This window comes from Lycorma delicatula, chromosome 3 (assembly GCF_047948215.1).
Source record: "Lycorma delicatula isolate Av1 chromosome 3, ASM4794821v1, whole genome shotgun sequence".
Taxonomy (NCBI): Eukaryota; Metazoa; Arthropoda; class Insecta; order Hemiptera; family Fulgoridae; genus Lycorma; species Lycorma delicatula.
In genome coordinates this window covers 52,045,633-52,073,291 of record NC_134457.1, presented here as the reverse complement: position 1 = coordinate 52,073,291, position 27,659 = coordinate 52,045,633, and the positions used below count along the sequence as shown (strand labels likewise).

Here is a 27,659-nt window from a genome sequence, read left to right as displayed (position 1 = left end):
GAAAAGATTGGAAGCTTTTGAAATGTGGTGCTATAGGAGAATGTTAAAAATCAGAGGGCTGGATAAAGTGAGAAATGAAGAGGTGTTGCGACAAATCGATGAAGAAAGAAGCATTTGGAAAAATATAGTTAAAAGAAGAGACAGACTTATAGGCCACATATTAAGGCATCCTGGAATAGTCGCTTAAATATTAAGAGGGTCTGGTAGAAGGAACAAATTGTGCAGGTAGGCAATGTTTGGAATATATAAAACAAATTGTTAGGGATGTGAGATGTCAGGGGTAAATCGAAATGAAACAACTAGCACTAGATAGGGAATCTTGGAGAGCTGCAGCATCAAACCAGTCAAATGACTGAAGAAGAAAAAATAATAGTATAAAAAGTCTATAAAAAATGTGCATACATACACATACACAATCACTATGTGTGCACAATAAATGACTTCTGCAGAGTCCAAGGAGGATTTTATATGTCCTGAAACTACATTTTCTCCAAAAGGCTATTTTCAAAATATTTCCATCTTTTCAGATCTTAAGAACCTCATTATTCATCAAAAAATGAAAAAGTCATGAATGAATTAAACAAAAAAAAAATACATGTATATAGAACTTGCTTACCTGTGCGTCTGTGCGTGTGTATACTACATGTGTATAATATATTACTTGTAATATAAATGTAATTTTACACATAGGCCTATAAATAAATTATAAGGAAACCACAATTTAGGTGAATAGTATTTTCATACTTCTCATAGCTCAAAATGAAAAGAAAATTCATTTTCACCCCCATTTCTACTATGCTGTAGAAAGTAATACTGTATTTTCTTTGAAAATCAATAAAAAAATCCCATAACATATTCCTTACCTAAGAATCAGCTCATGTTCAACATCTTTATTTCCAGAGTTGTCCAATCTTTGCACTAACTCTTTTGTACACTTCTCTAAACATTCAATCTTTTCATAGGATTCAAAAAATTGTTTTGACTGAAACAAGAACAGAGTGTAAAAAATATATATTGAAACACATTATTATATTATTATTGTTGTTAAAAAATAAAGCACCACTGTCATTTCCAGCACTGTTCATTTGATTAAAATTGTTATAAAAAAACTACAATAAAAATTACTTTTAAGTAATTTTTTATTTAAAGAAACTTAATATCAAACATAAATATAAAAACATATACATTATAAACAATTAGTTATAAAAAAAATATAAGATATTTTAGAAATAAAATGCTGAAATCCAAATTGCTAACATAAACATAACAGCAAATATATTAATCACTGTACATCCTGCACAATCTGCATGGCATCCTGGCATCACTAAAATTTGAAATAAAAATATATTGTGTTTATAGTTGGGAACACATCAAATTTATGTGCATTTTCACAATATTTCTTTTTTCCTCATATATGGATATTATATATATTCAAATTCAAAAATCTCTTTTCAATTTGTCAGATTTAAATAACTACTTCAACCAGAGTATCTTTTTATTAAAGCACAGACTAATTACTTTTAATATATCTAAGGAAACGGCCTCAGGGCTCTATCAACAGGAAGCTAAAAGTGAAACTAAAACTAAACAAAGATTAACTTGTTGAACAATGGCACTTATAAATCTTTAAAAATATTCTGGAGTTTAAGATAAGAAGAGAAAACTAAATGAACAATTAAACTAGAATAAAATGTACTTTGAGTTTTAAAGTTTAAATCCTAGTAAGGGCAGTTAATTTTATACAGATTTGAATACTAGATTGTGGATACTGGTATTCTTTTGTGGTTGGGTTTCAATTAACCACACAACTCAGGAATGGTCGACCTGATACTATACAAGACTGTTCATTTACATTCATACATATCATCCTCATTCACCCTCTAAGTAACACCTTACAGTGGTTCTGGAGGCTGAACAGAAAAAAAACTTAGCTCATTATAAATACTGAAAAATAGAGAAATTAGATACAGCACAACACTGCTGGGAAATTGGTCACATAATTAATTTAGTAGAAACAAGAAGTTTAAAAATTCTACATATGAAACAAGAATTGGTGCTGGAAAATATACTTATAAATAATAATGTAGAAACTTCATAATTGAAAATGACAAGGAATGAATATTAATAGCCCTTTTTTAAAATGATTAAAAATTTCTTTCAATCAATACAAACTACTTTTCAATCATTAGAACATTAAACAGTTAGCAATTTTAGGATAGATTTTTATCTTTCCCAAGCTATGCAATTGTAAGTTTAATTTTGCGTATTTAATAGGTCAAATGGATAATCTGAGTTGGAAGTTAACTTGTATGTTTTCGATTGGAATTGACTAAAATGACAGTTATTTACACTTTATCCAACATGCATTGTTAAAAAAAAAATAATTTATAATGACTAAATAATTCATTTCTTTAACTCTTTTTTATTCATTTACTTTTTAATATCTATTTCTTAGTAATGATTGATGGTGATTAATTAAACACTGAAATGGTCATCCAACGATTTTAGATTTTAAGTAAAATTTTTTGTAATTACTTTTTGATTTTTGTTGTTATTTATCACTGTAACAGTGATTTATTAAAATAAAAAATCTTAAACTTTTAAAACTGGAATATAAAATCAACCTTTATATCTTACTAAAAGTATTTTTAATGAAAAATGGATAAGAATCTTATTATTTTTTTGATTACTTTACGAAACATTTGGGCGTAAATTATTCAAAAAAAAAAACTAAAATTTTACAACTTTTCATATCCAGCACTCTCAATACACAAAAGTCTGTACGTATGTCTGAACTCTTTTTCTGTTAAAATTCAGGAACCTCTTACCCAGCCAATATGAATGATTTCTTCTTTATTGAACTTTGAAAAAGTTTTAAAGTACAAATTTATCCACATAAGTTCATTATTGGAGGGGGCAGTATGGCTTAAATTAAGAACATGCTGTTTTACATTATCATTTTTCACGAAGTAATATTTTGTTACTTATCAAATCACTTCAGTTAAGAAATAACTGTATGGTTACCATAAAAAAAGGCAAAAAAGAAAGGTCTAAATTTAATTTGGTATTTCATTTATTAAATTTTGGGGAAATATTTTTAAGACATCAATTATTTTATAGAAACATTTACTGTTACATAATTTCTGTAGGCAGAAAAATTATGTTAATTCTTTATTTCAGTCAGCTATCTATCTATTATTTATAGATATACTTGAAATTATTACTGAAAATTTTTATGATGCTTTTATTTTCATATTATCTTTGAATTAACTAAAACCAGGACCATTATTTCAATACATGCCCCCATTCAAATCAATATCTGTGTCCAATTTTTCAAAATTTCACAAGGACAGGACAAACCTGGCTAACAAAACTTGGAGTTTATTTGAATAGACAGAGAAAATTAAAAAACTGAAACCTTAGCTAACAATAGTGAAAGCTATACAACTTTGTTTAAAATATACAGGAGTTGACAAAATTTGAAACAGTCTGGATAAAACAATTTTTTTTTTTAATTTTCAGTAAGAGTTCCTTTCAGAGCGACAAAAAAGAACTAGTGCTATAGGAATAATGGGTAATTTGGCTTGCTCAAAATATTTTAATGTTTTACAGCCTATCTGAAGAAGGGAATATATCCTAACATACTCATACCATTTTAACTTTTTATAAACATAATACTGTAGAAATATAATTATGGACTTGCTGTTATTATAATAATTAAAATATTATATATTAGATATATAAATTACCCTCTAAATTCTGTAAAAAGTATGAGTTTGTACACTTTCTATCTAAACAAATTAGAGATGAAATAATAATGATATTATTTTTACATAAATAAAATAATAAAACATCGAAAGCTACTTTTCTTTTTCTGTCCAACTTTTGAAACCATCATATGATATAACTTAGTTATATAACTTAGTTATATGATAACTAAAGAGGATGAATGAGGAAGATATGTATGAATGTAAATTATGAGTACTCTTGTACAGTCTCAGATGACCAATCCTGAGACTTGTGGTTAATTGAAACCCAACCATAAAAAACACAGGTATCCACGAACCAGTATTCAAATCCGTATAAAAGTAACTGCCTTTACTAGGATTTGAAAACCTTAGAACTCTTGACTTCAAAATCAGCTGATTTGCAATGAATGACAAGTTCACCACTAGAACAACCCGGTGTGTCTCATACAAAGCTACTTAACAATTTTTAATTTTCGATTTGTAGTATGCAATGAACATCTTAAATTTAGCCTTTATCTAAAGCTAGGATTATATGCTTACTCCTGCAGGGGCCAAGTTTCTCAGATTCAATTATTGAAGAGACTACTTGTACATTTACTGCTTTTCTTAGTTATCAATTAATTCTACAATATTTAACAATAATTTTGAAAAAAAATCATTTTTTGTGATAGTTATAACAAAAGGCAATTTTCCAGTATGTTATATCAATGTTCTTGGATGTTCTAATACTGCTGAAAACAATTATATTTCTGAAATGGAATAACAAATTAATGTTTATTTTTCAATGGGTAGATGTGAAGATATATAAAACAATATGCCAATTTCACTTCTATCCATTTTTTCCAAAGTCAAAAATTAAAGAAATTAATGAAAGTAAATTAATTTTTTTTCTTAAAATAGCTACATAGTATGTTTTTTTCTCTTAAAATTGTTACATTGTATGTATTAAATTTATACTGATCAATAATTATTCTCCCAAAATACATTTATTAACAAATAGGATTCAAAATCTGAGATCTGCTCTAGCATCTTGTTTCAGAAAAAAAGGTATGAGAAAAGAAAAAACTTTGAGAAACTTGGCTGTGCAATCACAGAGAGAGAGGACGGACAACATTCATATAAAATTTATTTATAAATGGATAATCCACCACCAACAATTTAATTATCTTACTTTTGAAAAACATTTCTTAAAAGCACTTGATGCTGCAACTTTTAAAATAGAATCAGCTAAATACACAGTGTAAGTATTTAAGTCAACATTTTTTAGGACGTAATCTTTTAAATTTTCATCATCCTCACAGTCACCGTTATCTATATTTTTAGAATCACTTTCATTAGAAAAACATTCTTGATCAACTCCTAATATTTTTAACAGTAATAATACAGAAAACAATGAAGACATCACAAATTTTGTCATCAAGTCATCAGAAAATATCTCTTTAAAATGACATTTCATTATATTATCAGGTGTTTGTTCAATTAATGGCAGACTTAATGTTCCTTTAATCACTTCTCCACAATAACATAACTGTAAAACATAATTAACACAATGATTTTCATTTTGGAATAATATTTCTTTCAAAAAAATTTCAGAAAATTGTTCAACATCACAGTATTCACTTCTTTCCAAACACATTAAGTACTTGACACATTGTTGTACAGCATGCCTTAATTCTCCAATTTTTAAACTGGATCTGAAAATAAAAATGTGAAAAAACATATTATTATTCACATGATATCACACTAATAGAAAAAAATAACGGTCTAAAAACCTTTCAAGAAAAGATAAAGATAGGTAGCATATAAATGATGGCCTATAATAACTGAGCTCATTCTAAATCCTCAAAAAATTCTACACACACAAAAATTAATACTTCCTTGGAGAACCTTTATGTTATGTATTTAGATGAGGCTTTCTTAGAGTGTTAATTCAAATGTAACATTATTATAAAAAATATGCATCCATACTATACTAAATATATTTGTAGGTGTGCTGCATCATATACTACAGTACATAATCCTTTATTCTATAATGGGAAATTTTTCTTGAGTTTAAAGAAGTAGTTTTACAACTAAAAGTGACATAGTACTCGCTACAGTTCTTCAAAACATCCACTGTTGACCCCTATAATTTATTCATAGTATGTACTAGGCCATAAGTACAATAAAATAATTATTTAATTCTCCATCAGTATTTGAAATACATGATTGTAATAGGCAGAGAAATAAACATTTATTGATGTCATAAAAATGAATACAAATCTCAAACCAGTTTTCCACTAGTAACTTAAACATCATATTTATCTTCCAGTCTGAAGAAATGAAAACAGTTTGTAACTGCAAAACCCTTATTATAGTGTAAACAGATTTTTTTAATATGCTAACTTAAAAGTATGTAAAAATGTTTTTATTAGTAGTTGGAATTCAAAATTTCACACATTTTAATTTACAAATTTGAATTAATAACTTTTAATTGAGTTATTTTAGTTTTAATCTATTTTAACTTTAGACAGGCTTATTATTTTTTTCAACTCTCTTGTTAAGCAGAAGAGAAATGAAGTGATGAAGCCATATCTTTTATAGACTTTACGATTATAAATGTTATAATTATGGATTCTATACAATATTCAAGGATATTGACCATGTATTAACATGGTATCCTGGCTTAGGAAAAGTAGAAAGGAAGTCAACAGTCAATTGATATCCTTAAAAAATTAAATTGATTTAAGCAGGGCAAACTGGACTTAATAGAAATATGTACAAAAAATCATTGAATACACTGAGAACCACATTCCTCAAGCTTAAAACTAAAAAAAATTGAAGAAACATTAATAGTATCTTAATTCTCATTTTTTTCAGATTTTATTAATGGGTACAATATAGAAAAGGTGAATACATTTCCATGTTCATGCAATTCAAGTTCTTTCTTATTAAAAAGTTATTTTTCATTTGGAAAGTAAGAGTTGTGTATGAGGAGTACACAATTCCTTTTTCTAAGATTATGTGAGGTTTTTCAGGTAAATTCTTAAAATATTTAAATAAAAACATTTTCAACTTCTATTCACCCTTATTGTTTTCAAAATAGTTATCTCCACTCTGAATATATTACTCTCAATTTTTTTTGTCTATTCTGGCCTTTCTTTACAAAGCATTTCTGGAATAGTTCAATTAGGATATTGGACAATTACTAAATGTTAGCAAATTTTACTCTATTGACTCAAATGACTGAAAACATCAACCTTTCAATGACATTTTTAATATGAAGAATGAATAACAATTCTTCTCGGCTAGATAAAGTAATAAGAAAATTGTGAAATAACTCTTGTTTCATGTTTCACCAAAAAGATTTGGACTAGAGTGAGGGCACTGTCAGTATAAACATCATTGTTTTAACCTTGAGTCTAATAGTCTCACAAATACAAACAAGGATAATATCATGACTACCAAAAAATTGCATTTTTTGTTAGATACTTTTCAATGCTCCCACTAGGTTATAGTGTTATCTGCTCACTAATTAAAAAGTGTGGGAATTAACTAGACAAATTTCATATATATGAATATTTTCTCTCTATTAAAAATAAAATTTTCTGAACATTGCCATTGCTATAATCAACTTTAGTAAAAATAAGTTAAAAGTGAAAAGATATATAACATGTTACTTATAATAGCATCACAGTAGCATATTTTTCAAAACCATAACCTAAAATAACCAAAGAGATCTAAATGCATTTCATTCTTTTTACTTTAATTAGCATCTTGATGACTCTGCAACACAGTTCATTGCAAAGATGAAAGTGGATACCTAACAATCTGGACATCTAACTAAGTTAGAGTATTTAAAACTTTTTTTAGTCAGATTTTTCGGAAAATGAAATATTGTTTTTTCTTTTTGAGAGAAATTATGTCTTAAAAAATCTAGGTACTCTTATTTACAATGACCTATTTTTACTTATGTAATGCACTACACCAAACAGCTCATTCAACAAGACATTTCAAGCATTCTGCCATAGAATAGTTTTCTGTAGTGACTGAATAAGTGACTGTTGTTAAATAGATACAATACGAAAGCATAAATAAAATCTACTTAATAAGGTTAACAAAGTGGTTCAAGCATCATAGATCAATGGTTTAATTTAATTAACTAATAATTTTAAAATTATAAAAAGATAATTTAAATGAAAAACAAAAATTTCCATTACAAAATAATAACAAAAATAAAATATAAATATAGAGTAACATTAATAATAAATAGTACTAACTAAAATCTGCAAGATACAAGCATTAAGTAATCTACAAAAGTACTAAGTAATCTGCAAGAACAAAGTACAGGATATGTATCCTGTGCTTTTCTAAGTAAATAATAAGGTTCAAGAAACAGTGTTATTCATATACAAATTCCTTAGAACCATAATTTTCACAGAAATAAAACCAATAAATTATTAATATAAAAAAAGATTTGAAACGTCAACAGAAAATAATAATTTTCACAACAAAAAAAACCTGTACATTTTAAAAAGAATGTCCATTAATTTATAGTTAATTCATCCCTTACCTTTCATTTATTAAATTCCGCATAACACCAGCACAATTCAATGTTAAACTTTCTATTATATTAGAATCTTTGTTTTTTATTAATGCTAAATTTGAAACACAATCTTGCCAAGTCTTATCAAAACAAGGGGAGACAATTTCAATAAGGGAAAACTTGAAACATTCTAAAATAATCAAAATAATATTCTCTTTATAATTATCATTAATGTTATCTTGAAATATGTTTAAAGCCAAAGCAATAAGATCTGCTACGATATCAATATTAACAGTACTTTTTATATCTTCATAGTTTTTCACGGTTTCTTGCAAATATTTTAAAATGGAAATAACAGTTTCATGTTTTATCAAAATACCTGAAATAACACAAGAATCATTAACTAATATATCCAAATGTACTGTATATATATATATATATATATATAAATTAAAAATCAGAATAAGAATAAATCACTAAGGCAATTTATAATAGTAACAAAAAAATAAAATAAACTGAATGTTAGAAACTCCTAATTAATATAATACATACTTAACTGTTAGTAATTATAGACATATAGTATAAAATCAAGTAGCTGGATGTAACAAAATATCTAGATAGTCTTCTTTGAGGTAAAGATATTGCCTGGGTTCAGTCAGTTAGTTATATTATTACCAACATTCAAAGTAACCAGCAAAATTGTTAGTGAAAACCAATTAAATTAACCTTTATTTGGATTTGAACCTGAGTCTAGCAGACTCACTGAACAGCTACTGTTCAACAACTGCTACAAATCATATAGAAAATTGTAGTAATATATTGAATAAACTAATGCAAAAACATTACAATGAATATAACTAAACTGGTGATGCAACCACCAGAAACTTGCTTTGGATTCTTCCTTCTAACAAGTACAGCACAACTGCCTCAGCAGGTAGCCTTACAGAAATGAGAGTAATTCTTAAAATCCTTTTGCCTGATACAGCTGAGCCACCATTATGAGCCATACAGTGTCATCAAAGTATTAAACAAAAATTAAATTATATTTTTAACTTTTAAAAATCTCCTAATTTAAAATTGGCTAACTTTTAAGAAATTAAAAAAATATATTAAAACTTATTACTCTGTAACCGATTTTATTCTTTGTTAACACTTTATTTAAGTATTCAACTTTTCATTATTGAAGTAGTAATACAGCATTTAACTCTATGAACGTCACACATATATTACGTAGCTTGTTTTACCAACTGATCAGTCTGATTTCTTAACTCATTCAAAACATAAGCTAAAAAATACTTAATATGTAGCTTCCCACATGGGCTGAATGAAGTGAAAAAATAATTACAATAGAATCAAATGAAACTGATTACTTACTTTTATCTTCTGTTTGCCTGAGACAAGATTTTACAACTGCACTAGCATTGTTACTATTTGCTTCATTAACACTAACTGCTTCTTCTATTATAGAAAGAATTATTGAATCCATTTTATCACTCATCAACCACTGTTTAACACTACTAAAATTAGCATTTTCATTTTTCAAGCACCACTCAAGAACTTTTTTGGTTTCAGTCTGTAAACAGCAATGAACTGAATTTATAAATGGTATTTTACATATAAATCAAGGATAAAAAACTCATTTTATCATTTTTTATATATATATATGTCAATCATGACATGAGGATGCGGGATCCCACGAAAGCATTTTAATGAAAAATTAAATTAGGATTTGTCTTCCATCAATATTCTGTTCTTTGTGGTTTATTTAACAGAATTAAATTTTATATATATAAAACTATTTTTTAAGTATTTACTGCTAATTTGTTTCATTTATGGTAAGAATGTCAGCTAATATTAACACTGGAAGTTAATTTTTATTTAGAAATTAACATCATCAGTGGTTATAGCCATTTAATTTGTTGTAGTGATGTTAATTATTAGTTATAATTTACTATTATTGATATTGTAGTACTGTTTAAAGTTTGTTATTGTACACATTATGAATATAAAATGCAATAAAATTGCTCATGCAGTGTTTTTAAATAGTTTTATTGTTAACACGATTTTTCCGTCATTGCAACATTAATGCTTACAACTCGATAATAAAAGCATTACAAAAAAACAGGTTTCACCATTGTTTTTCTTATAAAATTTTAAATCAAAATCATATGTAAATGTCTACCTTCCAATTTAAAAAAATTAAGTTTGATTAATATGCGGACAAAAATTTAAAACCAACCATAATCCAGATTTTTTTTAATTACGTAGAACCTCATTTCTTTATTTTACTCTGCTCCCCTGGGTCGGATCAGCAATCAAGTATTTTCTCATCCCAGGGAAGTGTCCTTGCGACTCTATGGGCCTTCCCACCCATCAGCAGTACATATGGCATGGCAAGTCAGCCTGCTGGTTCTGGATCATTTTTCTCTTTTTGCCTCCTCAAACTGGCTGGACAGGGATAAATCCAGATCCAGCTATACCGTTCCTGGTGTCCCTGCCCAGGTAGCCAGGACTCCGTCTTTTCACTTAGTTTATTGCCTACCTCAATTCCTTCTCCAATCCTGGAGTCTTCCTCTTTCTGTTTCAAGATATCAGTCACCAAGTTCTCAATGGCCCTCCATTCTTCTATGCTGAATAGCATATGCCCAACTGTGTTCTCCGGGGTAATCCAAGTCAGGAGTGCATTTTCCTTAATGCCCCATTTTGGGCACTCATAAAAAGTATGTTGTGGTGAATCCAGTGCTCCACAATATATGCAGTTTGGAAACTCTTGTCTTTTGAATCTATTCTCCAAACTCCCTGTGATCAGAGAGGAAGTGGGAGACATAGTATCCCAGCTTCCTCTCCAACCATGGACCTAAATCTATCAATGTGCGTGTCCAGGCCCCCAGAGCATGCATCATTCCAGCTCTCTTGCCACTCTTGAAGGAGCTGTGTGTGCAGCCTCTTTTGTCATTCCTTCATACTGTCTACAACTCTGTAGGGCCTGTAGGTGGGCTGGAGGGATCCCCGCCATCACCCCAGTGCCAACCGTAGACACTGTTCTATACACACTAGTAATCTTTAGAGTCTCTCTCCATAGCAGATAGTCAAGTCTTCTTACATTCCTTTTACTATTAAAGGCAACAAACCATGCCGGGATAGGCCGCGACCGACAACAGCAGTCTCCTCTTAGCTGCCTGCAGCCCCCCATCTCTTTCTGCCTCCACATACCTCAGATATGAAGTATAAAGCTGTTTCCATACCTAAATACCAACCGGTATATATATATATATATATATATATATATATATATATATATATGTGTGTGTGTGTGTGTATAATTATATATATATTTTTTCTTTCTTTCTAATATTTAAATAATTCATTAACATTTTGACCACTGTGTTAATAAAATTTAATATTATATGAAATTTATAAACCACCAAAACAATGCTAATAATTGATTTTCATGAGATCCTGCATCTTCAGTTGTTATTAAATTCTATATTACATTAAAAACATATTTATAATTTTGTTAATTTGTTGAAATTTTTTTTTGACACTTATTATGGATGAATACAAAAATTCTGCTGTCAATTACTGGAATGATATAATATTTAAAACTTATTTTCCCCTTTGTCCTGTTGTCAATATTGCCAACCTTAGACTGTATTTTTATTATGTCTTTAATTAAACTGTCATCTTCTACAGTAATTTGGTGGTTTATCATTTTATAGTTTAAAAAAAAATATTTTTGGTGATTTATATTTCATTAATATTAATCCTTTGTGGGCAGAAACCTATACATGGGCTACCTGTACTTACATTGGAGGGCAGAAACCAGTATACGAGTCTCTGAATGTGACGGCTATTTGTCTTAATGTAGTTAAATGTAAATTCCAAGAGATAGCAGGAGATGTTCTTTCAATTATTTTGAGACGGGAATTCCTGATATAACATGATTGGGAACCATTTTACTTCACTTATCAGATGAGTTCAATGACCGTGCGTATATGTAATAAGGCAGGTGCATTATTTTTTCATGTTTTTCACTAATTTTTAAGTAATTTGTTTACAAACTGTTCCTTCCAAAACTTCATTTTCGGCTTGCTTTGTTTGAATTCAAACAAAAGTTTCAAAACAAAAATTCAGAGGGAAATGAAAAAAATATTTATATTATTATAATAAAACCATATTATATTATTCCCTGCCTAGGTACAGTACTTCAAAGTTGCTGTTTTTATATTACCTTCATTGTTACTACTGTTACTATTATTATTCAGTGTCTTTTATATGAAAAGAACTCAATGTAAAACATAACCAAAATCATCACCTACAGTTTGCAAATTCTAGTGCGCTCAGTGAGACTTGTTCCATTTTCGCGCTTTTTCTCATGAGATAATTAAACAGCGTTCCTTAAGCAGATTGGTGGCAGAATTCAGCAAAAATACAATGTATTTGTTGTTTTTATGGATGAATGCATGTTTTAAGTTATTTTAAATAGTTTTTTCGTGAATATTATTTTTGAAAATGTCTGCCTACAGCCATAAAACATTGCTGCTTGCGAAGGGTTAAAATAATAAACCACCAATCACTTTTGAGAGAATCAGGATACTTCAAATACAAAAAACTTAACAGGAGCATACAACTGTAGTTCCAGCTATCTGAAAGACACACTGTTGGCCACCATTTTGGACTGGGTGATCAGAATAGTTTTAATTGTATCATATTGTTTTAATTTGTATAATTTTTCTCATCTCATCAAGCTCATTAAAATGATATATAAAATGACCATTGGTTCCATTTGAAATTTATGAGATCTACCCCCAAAAAAAAAATCAAAACGCATGAAATATGTTCACTGAAATAGCTCCTCAGTACAAAGAAGAATGCCACAAATCACATCTAATTATCTCAATTATAAAAACAGTTACAGGGAGATGCAAGTTACTTTTCAGCCACCTGGTATATCATTTCTAATATCATTCCCTTGTAAATCAGTAGTATAGAATAACTCAAAAGTTAAACTAAAATGTAATCCTACCTGTAGCTACCTACACATTATTAAAGGTAATTTATTGAGAAAGAAAAATAACTTTTTGAGTGTAAAAACACTATTAATTTAAAGTTTCATAGGTAGTAGTCACATAATTTTTCATACAAGAAATGTTTAACCATCATTTGCTCTAGACATTTAACATGTAAACATCTTTAATAATGCTATCTCTAAACACTTCAACAAACATATTTTTAATTTCTTTGGTCGTAATCTAATCTAACTTTTTTTTAAATCTGTTGCCAACAATTTATGTACGAAGGTTATTCAGAAATTAACTTCTGGTCCTTGGTATTGTGTGGAGTGAAGGTAGCGATTCTCTCTTTACACAGTTGAATAGCCCAATTCAGTGCGGTTCTAGTAGTGTTATTGGAAATATCACTCTTGTTTATTCTTGTAAAACTTGTTTGAAATGGCTTCTATCACAGAAAATCACACAGTGTGAATTGAATGCTATCATCAGTTTCCTTCACACAAATAACTTGTCAGCTGCTGAAATTCATTATGAACTTTGTCCAGTATATGGAGGGAACATCATGAGTGATAGTGTGGTAAGACAATGGTGCCATATATTTCAGGAAGGTTGAACAACATTCATGACAACAAAGAAATGGTCGACCCTAAATTGTCACAGATGGACTACTTGCAATTGTCAATGTAAAAATTTGAGAAAATCATCTATTCATGATAAAAGAATTATCCAAATTTTTTCCTCACATATCATGCAGAGTTGTATGAAATCGTAACAGACAGGTTTGGCTTTCACAAAATTTGAGCTTGCTGGGGGCCTAAGTTTCTTTCTGATGAACACGCAAAAAAGAGGATGAGGTTAGCATTAACCCTCCTTCACCTTTTACCATAATGAGAAGGATGAATTCCTTGACCTTGATGAGACAAGGGTTAAATTTATTAACATGTAAACAAAAGCTTAATTAATGCAGTGAAGGCAGACCAGTTCTCCTCAAAAACCTGTAAAGACCTGTCAAACACTTCTTCAAAAAAGCTGATGGTATCAGTTTTCTGGGACCATAAGTGTGTGATCTTGGTTGACTTTATGGAAAGAGGCATGACAATTAATGCTAAAACTCAATGTGAGATACTGAAGAAATTAAGAAGGGCCATACAAAGCAAACTATGCAGCATGCTGAGTTAAGGCAACATTTTTCTTTATGACAACGCTTGTCTGCATACTGCACTACACAATCAATATCAAATCAACAGTTTTAAATGGGAGTTGTTTAATCATCCTCTATACAGCCCTGATTTGGCTTGCATCACCTTTTCCCAAAAATGAAGAAATTGGATGCAATGCAGTGTTTTGAAAATGTCCAGAGTTAAAAAACTGTATTACTACCGGGCTTAATTCACAAGCAAGAATTTTACGATGAGGATATTCAAAAACTTCTTTACAGATTTGAAAGGCAATTATGCAGAAAAGTAGCTAAAAAATGTATATAAAATTTTTTTTTATCAATTGGTGTTTTTTAATAACAAATTGGAAGTTACTTTCCGAATAATAGCGTCGATATAAATCTTCACATATAAATAAGGAAAGAACTACCATTAACTATAGAAATTTAAAAGTCTGCCTATAAGTTTTCATACTTTCTTATTCTAATCACATACTTCTAAATTTTTTTTTTTTTTAGTAGAAAAACTTTTTAAATTCTTTAGAAAATGATCCCAAAACAGTATCAAGAATTAGTTATAAATGGGTGTGATGACTTCCCATGGGTGGGAAGTCATCACATCCCTGACAAAACTACAATAATTTTAAGATGAATAAAATAAATCTAACTTTTGTAATATTTTTCTTTAGTTAGATTGGCAACAATTTACAAATGTCATGTAGTTGAGGAAAATTGTGTCAACTTTCCTCAAACAGCTAAAGTATTGTAGACTGGATAGTGGCAAATAAGTAGATTTACAACAATGCGCAGGATAACAAGATAATTGCATGATGTGGTTTTCAATTAATACAGTGTTAAAAGTAGATCTTTGAATGGACAAACTCCAATTCAGTATGAAAAATGTCCTGTTGTTGATATTTCACTAAAAATTCTCAATGAAATCAATGAATGGGATGACAAGGCAAGACTGCATGAAAAAAGAAATACTTAAAGGTTAGGCCATTCTGACAGATGTTTGTGAATGAATTGTTAGATACAGATATGGAATGTCACACTGAATGCTGCTACGCTTTGTTAAAAAATCTCTTAATACACTATCCTGTGCCAGATGCTTTATTCTGATGACTGTGCAGTCACACTAGAAGTTTTAGTCTATTGCAGTTCACACATTAGAAGTATGGTTATAGGCCACCAAAAGAAATCCTGAATTCAAAAGCATTGCAAAGAAATCCACCTCACCTTGTGGTATGGGCCAAGATGCTTGTTTGGTCCCAATTTTTTAATCAACAGATGAATTAAAGATGTTGGAAACATTTCTAAATAAGCTGCGATTCATACTACAGCTTCTCGATAAGAATTGTATAGAACAACATTCTAGCATTTTGGAATAGTTAATATTTAAAAACAGAACTAATAAACATAACATGGGTTGTAAATAAATAAACTGCTAAAGTACAAAATAATAAAAAAATAATACCTGACTCATTGAATGAAAAATATTTTGTTTCTCATCTTCATCTTGAACATACTTTAGGAGTGTGAATATTAACTGTGAAATATTGTCTATACATACTTCTCTATCTTTTAACCATTCAGTAATATATTTACTATAAAATTTATTCCAAGTTTTTTCATCATCATCACTTAATGATATTAAATAAATAAACATATCCTTCGAATCAAAAACTGTTATTACTTTCGCTAATTGTCTGACAAACAAATGTTTACACATTTTAATTGAAGAAATACATTCAAAATATTTTTTGACTAAGTCTCTAACAAAATTATTGACTTCATATTGAAAATTTGATGGAGTCTCTTCAAAAAAGCTACCCAATGATTGAGCCGATGGTGTTTCAGATTCTGAGCTTTTGTCTTCCAAAAATGTTACCTGAAATAATTTAAACAATTGAAAACAAATTTTAAGAATTAAGTAAAAAAGAAACAATCTAGAATAAATTTAAGAGATGCATACTATGTTCTTTTTCTTACAGAAGATAATTTAAAACTACAGTATCTCAACTATATTCTACTGAAATGTCCCAGTTGAAAATGTAGCTGCCTCTAGATCAGGCATGGCCAACATATGGCTCATGAGCTGGATCCAGCCCACAACATTTTTTTCAATATTAGCTTTTTTTATAAGCATAATGGAAAATATGGAAACTTAAATCTTGCCAAGGAATATTTAGTAATCTTCGGCTCAACTTATACTTGTGAACAAACTTTTTCTTTAATGAACCTAAATAAAAGTACAACAAATTCCATAATAATTTTGTTTACTAAATGAATTATTTTTGTATTTAACATTTTTTAATTTTAATATTTTGTTTGGCTCATGAAAAAAGTTTTCTTTCCAATTCGACCTGGAGGCAAAAACTGTTGGCCATGCCAGCCCTAGATTGTGGGCAGAGCATTTTCTGACTTTTCTAGAGTAGTTGAGAAACAGTATCCATTAGCTGATCCATTACAGTGATAACTAGCAAATTTATGTTACATCTTTTTGTTTATTTTGTTGTTAGTTTTGTTGGTTTTATAAAATTTAAAGAACACAAAACAAGAAACATACCATAAACCACACACATACAATTTTTTTTAAATTACTTTGACCTATCAGCAAGAGACAAACATTACAACTAACAGTACAACTAAAGAAGTAATTTTATAATAATTCTTGAAGTCCTGCATAATAAGAATAGAAAATTATTTTACAAGGTATGTTTTTAAAGTAAGTACCATTTTGATATAAAGCTGTCACCAGTTTTATACACTGAGTAACTACATCTACTGGCTTGATACAGCTACCACATGATTGTTGGTTTTTGTTTACAATTTCCTGTAGTTGTTTAAAATGCCTATGCCTATGACTAGACAGTGCTGCCAATTGTGAAATATGTGCTGTAATTCCTTTTTTAAATGCAATAAGTACAAAAACAGCCAAAATTTATTGACTGATTAGTGAAAATACGGGGATAACACTATGTCTGATAGAATGGTGAGAAATGGGTTAGGCATTTAAAGAGGACTGTATTAATGTACATGATGTGGATGAATCTGGTGCAGAGATTTAATAGAAAAGACTGTGAGAATAGTACAATTTCATCACTATGTAATGCATTTCCTTTAATTTCACGAAATCTTTTCTATGACATTGTGTAGGTACACTTAAAAAATCAGAAGTTGTGCTCATGCTGGGTACCAAGAATACTGACTGAGTTGCACAAAAACAAATGTTTAGCCAAAGCTTTGAATCTTCTCATGAGATACAGCAAAGAAAGCAATCCATTTTCAAACTGAACTGTTACTTGACAAGACATGGGCGTCTCATTACACTGGAATCAAAACAACAGTCAATGAAATGGAGAAGACACTCAACAACATCTCCCACGAAAGTGAAGTTCAAGCAAACAATGTTAGTACAGAAAATCATGTGCACTATGTTTTGGGATAGACAGGCACCAATGCTTGTTTATTGTTTGCCTTGGGGTGAAACGATAAATTCAGAGACATATCATGAGACCATGACTAAACTGTGTCATCCAAAGCAGAAGGTGTAATGAAAACAGTGCAACGACAACAATGACATATCTAAACAGCTGTTTTTCAGAAATTGTTAAATTGTTAATCTGGCAGATTTCTATGAAGCTGCTGGAATGCAGAAGCTGATCATATGATACAAGTGCCTTAATGTAGGTGGAAATTATTTAGAATTGTAGATTAAGATTTAGGCTTTCAGGTGAATAAAACTTAAAAAAAAAAATTTCTTGTTATTTTTTATATCAAAACAGAACATAAAAAATAAGCTTTATATTATTAAATTTATTATCAAAATTTTTTGTTTTAATTGATCTACTAAATGTTGCAAAAACTAGGAATGTAAGACATTGAATTTTAAAAGTCTTTTTCATTATTTGCACTATGTCCAAATCTAATTATTTTTATTTTTAATAATTTCATGAGATAAAATAATTTTAGACGAAAAGTCAAAATGGAAGTTATAATTTATGTAGAAAAATAAAGCCACCAAAAAAAAAAAGTCAAAAAATAATTACATATTAAATCCTTTTTACTTAAATTCTAGCAAAATTCATTAATAGAAAAATTTTTCTAATATAATATCCAACATTAAAAAATATTTTTAAAAAATGCTCACTTTCATGCGCTTCCTTTGCTTTGGACACTGACTACATTTAAAAGCACAAATGAGATCAGCTTGAGAATGAAGAATTGCTTCCAATTGTTTTCTATCTAAGGCACTTTCATCGATCAATTTAAAACAAAGAGGAACCAATTTGTTAAGAACAGAACTTAAAAGACGTGAATAACTTTCCTGTAATTCTTGCTTTGACCACTGTACAATCATCCAAGCCAATCTGTTATACAATGCTCTTCGAAACAACTGCAACTTCATATTTTTTAATGTCAACTCAATTACGGTCATTAGCTACAATAAAAATAATAATAATAAGATTAAGCAAGATATTATATTAATATACAATAAAATATTTTGTAAATTTAAATTATGTTAAGAAGATACTAAATAATAACAATACTACACAAAAAAGAACACGAGAAAAAAATGGATTTTAACTTTACTCATGTAAAAATGATTTTAGTGAACTCAACATGACTAAAAAATGCTTAACCATATACTTCTTTTTACAATTAAACTTTTAATACATACAAATTGGCTAGCTGACACTCATGGGCAAAAAAAAAACATTAAGCCAGTTTAAATGAAAAGTTTATTACTGTTATGCTAGTGTGTTTCATCACTTTTTGTCCATTTAACCAAATTTTTAACGTTAAAGATAAAGGCAAAAATATTTATGATATACAAAATTCAAAAGTAAGCAAATCGAAGAATGGCTATATATTAATATGTATATTTTTCACATATTATGAAAAGACACAAAATATTCAAAATGCCTAAAAGTTATTTTTTTATAAATCTAAGCTTTCATAATTAACACTTTTTTATATTCTCTTCTGTCTGAACACCCATTATCTCCACGATAGAAACTATCCATTTTGATTCAGCATCTGCCTATGAATCAGCAACGATTCATAGATCAATTATAAAACAACTTTTTTTTGTCATTTACCAGAGTGTTTGGAAAGTCCTAGGTCTGACAGACAGATTGTGAAAGTAGACCAAATTACTATATCTGTGAAGTATGATCTTTAGGATGGTGTATATGTATTTGGTTGATTATTTGAGGCAATTAAGTGAAGCAAACAAGTTTTAACATTTTCTGAAAAATTAATAAAACTGAAGTTGGAGCAGTAATTACGAACTTTGTTTTAAATAGTTTAATCCCAATGGATATAAAACAAATTAGATTCCACTTTAACACTTCTTCCCCTTCTTAAAACAATTAAAAATTGGGCAGCTAAATTTAAACATGGTTGTACAAACATTCAAGATGTTTGTACAACCATGTTGTACAAAATGCTTGGGATGCCCAAAAACAAGTATGACTTACAAAATCACCATAAAAATCTATAACATCATATTAAATGACTACTGAAGTATGCAAATTTGCTGACACTGCAAACTACTCCAACAGACAGTACCCACAACAGTTTACCTGATTTTTTAGGTATAAAAAAAGCCTTCTGTTCAATGGGTGCTGTTTTTAACAGTCAACAAAAAACGCATTTGACTATACACTTTTCAAGGGTATTGTTTGAACATGATTCCACTGAGTTTCTTAGAATTTTTTAACAGTAGATGAAACATGGATTCCCCATTGCATCCCAGAGACCAAACAGCGCACGTGAAAATATGCCAAAGAAAGCAAAAATGGTTCCATTCACAGGAAATATCATTGTTGTGGTTTCATGGTATTCTCAAGGTATGGTGCTCGTAGACTACCTGAAAAAGGCAGGACCATCTCCAGGGGGAGTCTTATGCTTCACTATTGGAGTAATTGAAGGATGCTATTCAGAGCTAAATTAATGAAAAAATTAATGAAATATCTACCTTAGATATCTTATGAAGATATAAGGTAAGAGATGAACACATAAGTTAAGCAAGGTCTATGGAAAAGTTTAATTTTAATGAAGAGTACATAATTAATATTCAATTAAATTTTTAAACATTATTATAAACAACATCTATACATAACAGTTGTAACACCAATAAACGGTCTTTAAAATATTATTTACTATGAAAACTATACCTGTTCTGATATTAAACAATGACAGAACTCCAGTTCTTCTACATTTAACATAATAACATAATTTAGACATTCTATGTAACACTCAGCAACTGCTTCACTTTCAACTATACTCATCTGAATATGACGCAGTTTTAACCTGCAAAGATTAAATAGAATATTCCATAAAATGTTTTTAATGATAATATACCACAGCACGTTTTAATTTAAAATTAGTTATAAAAAAAATTACAAGTCTGAACTAACTTTCTCTCTAAATGAAAGTGCTTCAGTTACTTCTCTTAGGAATGCCGGTGCCATTAAATATGGTACCAGTTTTTAATTAGATTTAAAAATCTTTGTTGCTGATGTATTTAAAGAGTAACTAATTTTAATCATTTTGAATGATGATTTATGTGTATTTTTATGTTTGTTTACATAAACAACTACTACTGCTATGAACAACAATTCATATAAATATGTACAAGGGATGTTTAGTAATTAATGAGACAAACTGATGTAGAGAAAAAACTGTTTGTTCATTCAGTGACAATAAAACTTTTTGAGGGTCAAGTTGGCAACCTTGGGAATACATTAATCAGATCATAATTAATCTAAATAAAACCTCTTTTGTTGATTTCAGAATGTCAGCTCTATTTGAAATGTGTATGATAGAAGAGCAATGTTCAGTGATAAGATTTTTACTATCAGAAGGTGTGAAACTGACAGAAATTTACTCAAGAATGTTATGACAGTATGGTGAAAAGTGTTTAAACTTCAGTAACATGTATAAGTGGGTGGAACAGTTTAATTCAGGCAGAACAAGTGTGACTGATCTCCACTGCTCTGGAAGACCAGCTGAAGTTTTGTTTTGACTACCACGCTGCAAAATTGCATAAATGATCTTATTCATAAAGACAGGCGAGTCAAAATTTCCCAAATTGCTAGATTGTATAATGTTAGTGTTGGAACCGTGCATTAAATCATTCATGAATCATGCTGAATTATCGCAAAATGTGTTCAAGATGGGTTCCAAGTCAGTTGACTCAAGCCCATAAAGATACTCGGATTTGCACTTTGTTCTGAGCTCAAAGAACAGTATGAAGTGGAGAGTAATGACATTCTAAATTGTATGATAACCTGTGATGAAACGTGGATATACCATTTTGAGCCCAAATCCAACGGGAAAGTCTTGAGTGGAAAGATGTGGATTTGTCCACCAAAAAAAAATTCAAAACTCATGTGTCAGTTGGTAAAGTGATCTTAGCATTCTTCTGGGATGGGCAAAGTCCAATCTTTAGTGAATATCTAGAAGAACAATGTACCATGAACAGTGAATATTACTCTTACATGCTCCAACAGAAAGTGAGACCCATGATAAGGTGAAAACGTCAAGGTGCTTTTTCAAAACGTGTGATTCTCTTGAATGACAACGTGCGCCCCACATCACTCAAGAGAATGTGAGAATGCTCAAAAAGTTGGATTGGGAGGTGTTGCCATGTCTTCCTTACAGTCCAGACCTCAACCCATCTGATATTCATTTGTTTGACCCGCTCAAAGTATTTTTTTGTGGCAAGAAGTTCAACAACAAAGCGGTCAAAAAAAGCAGTATACAAATGGTTCAAACAGCAAGGTAAAGACTTATTTGCTGCAGGAATCAGAAAATTCACGGAATGGTAAGACAAGTGTGTAAATGTTGATGGAGACTACGTTAAAAAGTACTGTAAGTTTCATTGTCATTGAATAAATCAGTTTTACTCTACATCAATTTGTCTTAATTATTGAATGTCCCTTGCATATAATTCTTACATATATATAAATGTTTGCAGGATGCTAATCTTTCCATGAAAGAGAATGTGGATCTCCTTTGCTAGTTTCAACTTTCTTTTGGTAATATAATATTTTTAAATCTTTTATGTTTTTTTTTGTTGCACAAAAATGTTATACTAGTTTATCTTACCTATTTTTAGTGGTCCATTTTTTATCAATAGCTGTACAGAAATAAACAAATTTATAAATAATAGGCATTTGTTAAAAAAAATTACTGGTAAGCCTTATTTTGGTAGCTGAACGCATTCTATCAATTTTTTTTTTAAATACGTCATTTTCCTTAAAAAATTAAATAATGATAAACTTATTAGCATCAGTACATTTTAATATTCTTATGTTCAGTTATGATGTAAGGGAACATTTGTGACATTTAATGTGATCAATAAATTCCTGAAGATGGAGCAGGAGCAAGATTCTAATTCTGAAGTTTCTTCAATCTAATGAAAAAGATGGAGCTGAACTCTAAAACAAAACAACTGATACCAAATGTCAGCTAAATGACAATTTGTTTAGGTTGAATTTCTATATCAAACCCAAGAGCTGCAATAAATTTTATTTTCTGTTTCACCTTATTTTAATGAAAGATTTTTTATGCATTAAAAATGCTATTTTATATTGTAAATGTTAGAAAATTTTCTTTTTAATAAAATCATTGACAAGTAAAAACAGATATCTTGAGATAAATATCTGGTTGTTAAGAAAATGAACAAGAGTGCTAGCATTCTTATTATTCAAGGGCTATTTTTTAACAATTGATGCTTCCAACATATCAAACACAGTATGTTTGCCCATAATGTATTTGCACGCACACAAAACACACACATACACACACACACACCTATTTCTAAATTGGTGAAACTGTACAACGGGATTTATTTTATAATTTTCATAGATCCCGCAGTTTATACACAACCAATTTTTTTTTTATTTTACATAGACACATGCACATTCAAATAATAAAATGTTTACACTTAACAGATATTTTAAACAGAATTAAGATTAGTTAACTCACCCTTCTTGAAGGCTTGAAAAGAACCGTGAATAAAATACCTGCTTGTTTGGAATGAGATTAGATGGAATCTTACTAAGCAGAGGTAATATATGCGGAAAAATTGAAGAAGCACTTCCTATACCACCTTCCTTTAGTATTCTCCAAAGTTTTGGAAACACCAACTTTTCAGCACTCACATACTCCCAACAATCCTGTGTAAAGTTTTATTTTGGCTTCAATAATAAATTAAAATTTATTTAATGAAAACAATAATAATTTTTATTTAACAAATCTATTAAATACACATGATGAGTATCCTCTACTTGGTAAAAGCAGATCCATTAAGAATCTTTTCCCACAAAGAATCATAAAAGTTACTGATTATCAAAGGATAGGTAAGCCAGAGAAGACAGAAAATCAGTTTTATATTGTAATTCTACCCTACTAAACATCATTTGTATGTATTTCTGTGTGTGTGTGTGTGTGTGTGTGTCCCTTAGCTTAGCATCGGAATGCACCGATCACTAGAAGAAAATCCTGGTAAGTTAGTAGATGTCTTATGGTGGTCAGGTGTATACTTGTTATTATATATTGATATATATATATGCGAAATATATATTAATATTTTTTTATTTGTGCGATTGTTTTTCTTCATAAGATTAATTATTTATGTTAAGACTCAGGTTTCATTTCGTCCTTTTTTTTATTAAAAGGAGGAACTTTAAATTTTATTTAAAGGACTTTTAAATTTTTTAAATAAAAATTTTCACTTTTTTCTTACTCTTCTTCTTACTTTTCTTACCAATTTCTCACTTTTTTTGTTAATCTTATAAACTGAATTTGTCTAATGCTCTATTGTTAGTCAGTCTTGTTCCATCATTCAAAGACTCAATATGCGTTTATTATGAATGAATAATTAATTAATACATTATTATATTAATACAATAATGTATTAATACATAAAGAATTGTATTAATACATAAGAATTCTTTTAATATGTTTTAATACATAAGAATTAAAAGTTCAAAGATCATAATAAACAAAATTTATTTATTTGAATGAACCAGCGAATAATAAAATATTTAGAATAATTAAACCTAACTAAGGTACTGAACCAAGGCGGCATATTATTTGACATTTTTGGTCATCAGAATCCACTGATTTTTTGTCAGAAGGTTAGTTTCATTTTACGACAATTAGTTTTGTAAAATGAATATAATACATAAATAATTAATTAATTAATTTAATCTTACAGCTCTCATAGTGAGTGGATTTGCATATGGATATGATGGATCTTGATGAAAATGTTGAATGCGCAATCTTTAATAGATATTGTTAGAAATGTGCAGGAAATGACTATTTTGCAAATGAAAGATATCAATCGGTTAAAAGTTTCAATGGATATATGAATGATGTGTTGCTTAACCGTTTTTTAAGTTTTGCAAGCACATTAGTAGAAAAAAGTGCTTGTGATTTCTCCCCAGATGACTGAATATAATTCCCTTAAGTGATTTGAAGATGTATTTTGGAGATTCAGTTAATTCTGAGATTGTGTTGATTCCAGTTTCAGTGCAATGGGAGCTTGCTGTTCATGAACGAGGAGAGGTTGTGAAGTTTTTCTGTTCAATGAACTGGGATTTGCGTCCTCAAGTGGAAAGAAAGATTTTGAGTGTGGTTAATCAGTTGAATGAAGTATTGGATGAGTAGTTTATTCTGAATATTCAGAGAATTCCAGAGAATGTGATAAACAGACAAAATGATGCGTTGAATCAAAATTCATCACACATGAAATCTACAATTTCATGTGCGTTTTATTGCTGAAGGAAATTTGTTGAATAATGAAGAAACCTTTGTGAAGAATTTGGATATTTGATCAGAGAGATAAGAGAATTATTGAAATTCTGAAAAGTTTATCAAGTGAAAATTCAGTTTATTCGCCTCAAAGAGAAGTTGATCTTATATTAATGTGGAAGTATGTAGTGCTGTTAATTCTGTGAAGTATATTACAAAGGGACATGATGAAGCTTTTATTGAATTTAATGAAGTTTCTAAGATGCAAGTCGTCATGTATTAAAGTATGATGAGATTAATGAGTTTATAGAAGTATGTTATGTTGGGGACCAGTTGAACCAGCAACAAGAATTTTGAAGAAACCTTTGTAAAAGAAGACATGCTGTTGAAAACCTGCCTGTGCATTTGGAGAATAATCAGATTGTTGTTTTGGAGCCTGATGCTACTAATGAAGAGCAAATTGAGGAAACTATGACCAAAGATACAAACTTGAATGCATTTTTCAAGTACTGAAGTGAATTGAAAGATTATAGTGCAGAGCAGTACACTTATCTCAAAATGTCCAAGCATTTTACTTGGCGAAAGGTTGAGTGGACTCTGAGAAAAGGAAAGTTTAAAGTGATTGGAAGAATGCATTCTGTGAATCTGAGAGATCTTGATAAATAGATTTTAAGAATGCTGTTGCTGAAATGTTAAAGGACCAAAAAGTTATGATGATTTGAAGACTGTGAATGGAATAAAGTAAAAATGTTTTGGTGAAGCTTGTGTGGCAAGAGGTTTGGTTCATGATGATGACGACGAGTGGAAAAGTGTTTACAAGAAGATAGTAAGTTTCCTAGAGGACTGTAAAGTTTGTTTGCTATTATTCTTTTTTTGTTTTGTTTATCAAATAAACCTAATGAATTGTGAGAAGAGTTTAAGAAGTTTACGAGTGAAGATGTGAAGCACCATTACAAGTGCAATGATGAAAAATTTGGCGAAAGAGCATATCAGTTAATTGATAATAAATTGAATGAGCAAGGAAAGAGCTGAAAGCATACCCAGCTATGCCAAAGCTTAAAGATAATTTTACTAATATGGTTGAAAATGAAGTTATAGATATGAATCGAGAAGCAGTTTTATCTGATGCTATGTATGAAAGAATGAATGAAGTGACAAGATAGAAGAGTGCCTGGTGAATCCTGATTACACTGGTTCAAAGTGTTTCTTTTTAGATGGTCCTGGTAGTTCTGGAAAGATGTATGTGTACAGAGCAGTGAATCACTTTACAAAGAGTAAACAAAAAAATGTGATTAATATGGCTTTTAGTGGAATTGCAGCGATTTTGTTGTCTAATGGATGAACTGTGCATAATTTTTTTGGTTTGTCTGTGCATTTGTATTTTGATTCACAGTCGTCAATTGAAGTGAATTCAAAGGCTGTGGCTTCTTTGAAAGAGTGCGATTTGATTATTTGTGATGAAGTACACAAACTTTGAGATATGTTACTGAAATTGGAGGTAAGAAGTTGAAAGAAATTATAGATGAGTGATTTCTGGAGGAAAAGTTGCATTGTTTGATAGAGATTTTAGACAAACTTCACCCATTAAATCTAGAGCAAATTGTTCTGAGATTATTGATTTGCGTATTAAGAATTCTTCTTATGTTTGGACTCATTTTGAGCAGAGAAAATTAGTATAGAATATACGAGGCAAACCCAGAGCAGAAGTAATTTGTTGGAACAATTAATGATGAACATGATTGTTTTATTTTAAGAAATGAGTGTATTATTAATGGAAGTTTTACATGAAGAAATATTTGGAGAAATAATCAGCAATACCTGGAAGTAAATGAGCATAATGAGAAAATTTTGGCAATGATGGATGAAGAAGAAAAAATTTATTTGAGTACAGATTGTGGTGGCAAGAAAGAAAAAATGATTGTGGCAGTTTTAAATAAGCATAATCCAGCTGCTTTGCCTCCTCATGTTTTGAAGTTAAAGAAGAATTCAATTATCATGTGTTTAAGAAATCTGAACATAAAAGATGGTTTATGCAATGGAACATGACTTATTGTTAGTAAAATGAAGAATAATGTTTTAAAGTGCTAAATTTTGACAGGAAATAAGCAAGGAGAAGCAGTTTGTATTCCAAGAATAACTTTGGTTGTTGTGAATACACAAGAGTTTTCATTGAAGAGACATTTTCCTGTGCGATTAGCTTTTTCTGTGATAATTAATAAGTCTCAATGGCAAACTCTTGAATTGGTTGGTATTGATTTGAGAAGAAAAGTTTTTGGGGACGGACAATTGTAAGTTGCGTTATCAAGAGTAAAAGCATGGAGTGGAGTGAAAGTGAAATTGTCTCCAGAGCACAAACAATTGAAAAATGTTGTTTTTAGAGACATTTTGGATGGTCTAGATTGATAAGTGGAACAGTGATTTTTGTTTATAAGAAAAGAGTTTAA

General features: G+C 29.6%; 1 protein-coding gene across 1 annotated transcript in view; it reads right to left on the bottom strand.

Moving 5' to 3' along the window:
- The window catches only part of Ltn1 (E3 ubiquitin-protein ligase listerin), a 101,720-nt gene that overhangs the window by 37,634 nt on the left and 36,427 nt on the right, over positions 1-27,659 (bottom strand). The window contains exons 8-15 of the mRNA XM_075359820.1: positions 23,446-23,636; positions 20,628-20,763; positions 18,596-18,886; positions 15,920-16,333; positions 9,649-9,847; positions 8,302-8,653; positions 4,921-5,443; positions 864-982 (exon numbers count right to left, since the gene is read on the bottom strand). Coding sequence (XP_075215935.1) covers positions 864-982; positions 4,921-5,443; positions 8,302-8,653; positions 9,649-9,847; positions 15,920-16,333; positions 18,596-18,886; positions 20,628-20,763; positions 23,446-23,636 — 2,225 coding nt within the window. The remainder of the gene's footprint in view (positions 1-863; positions 983-4,920; positions 5,444-8,301; positions 8,654-9,648; positions 9,848-15,919; positions 16,334-18,595; positions 18,887-20,627; positions 20,764-23,445; positions 23,637-27,659) is intronic.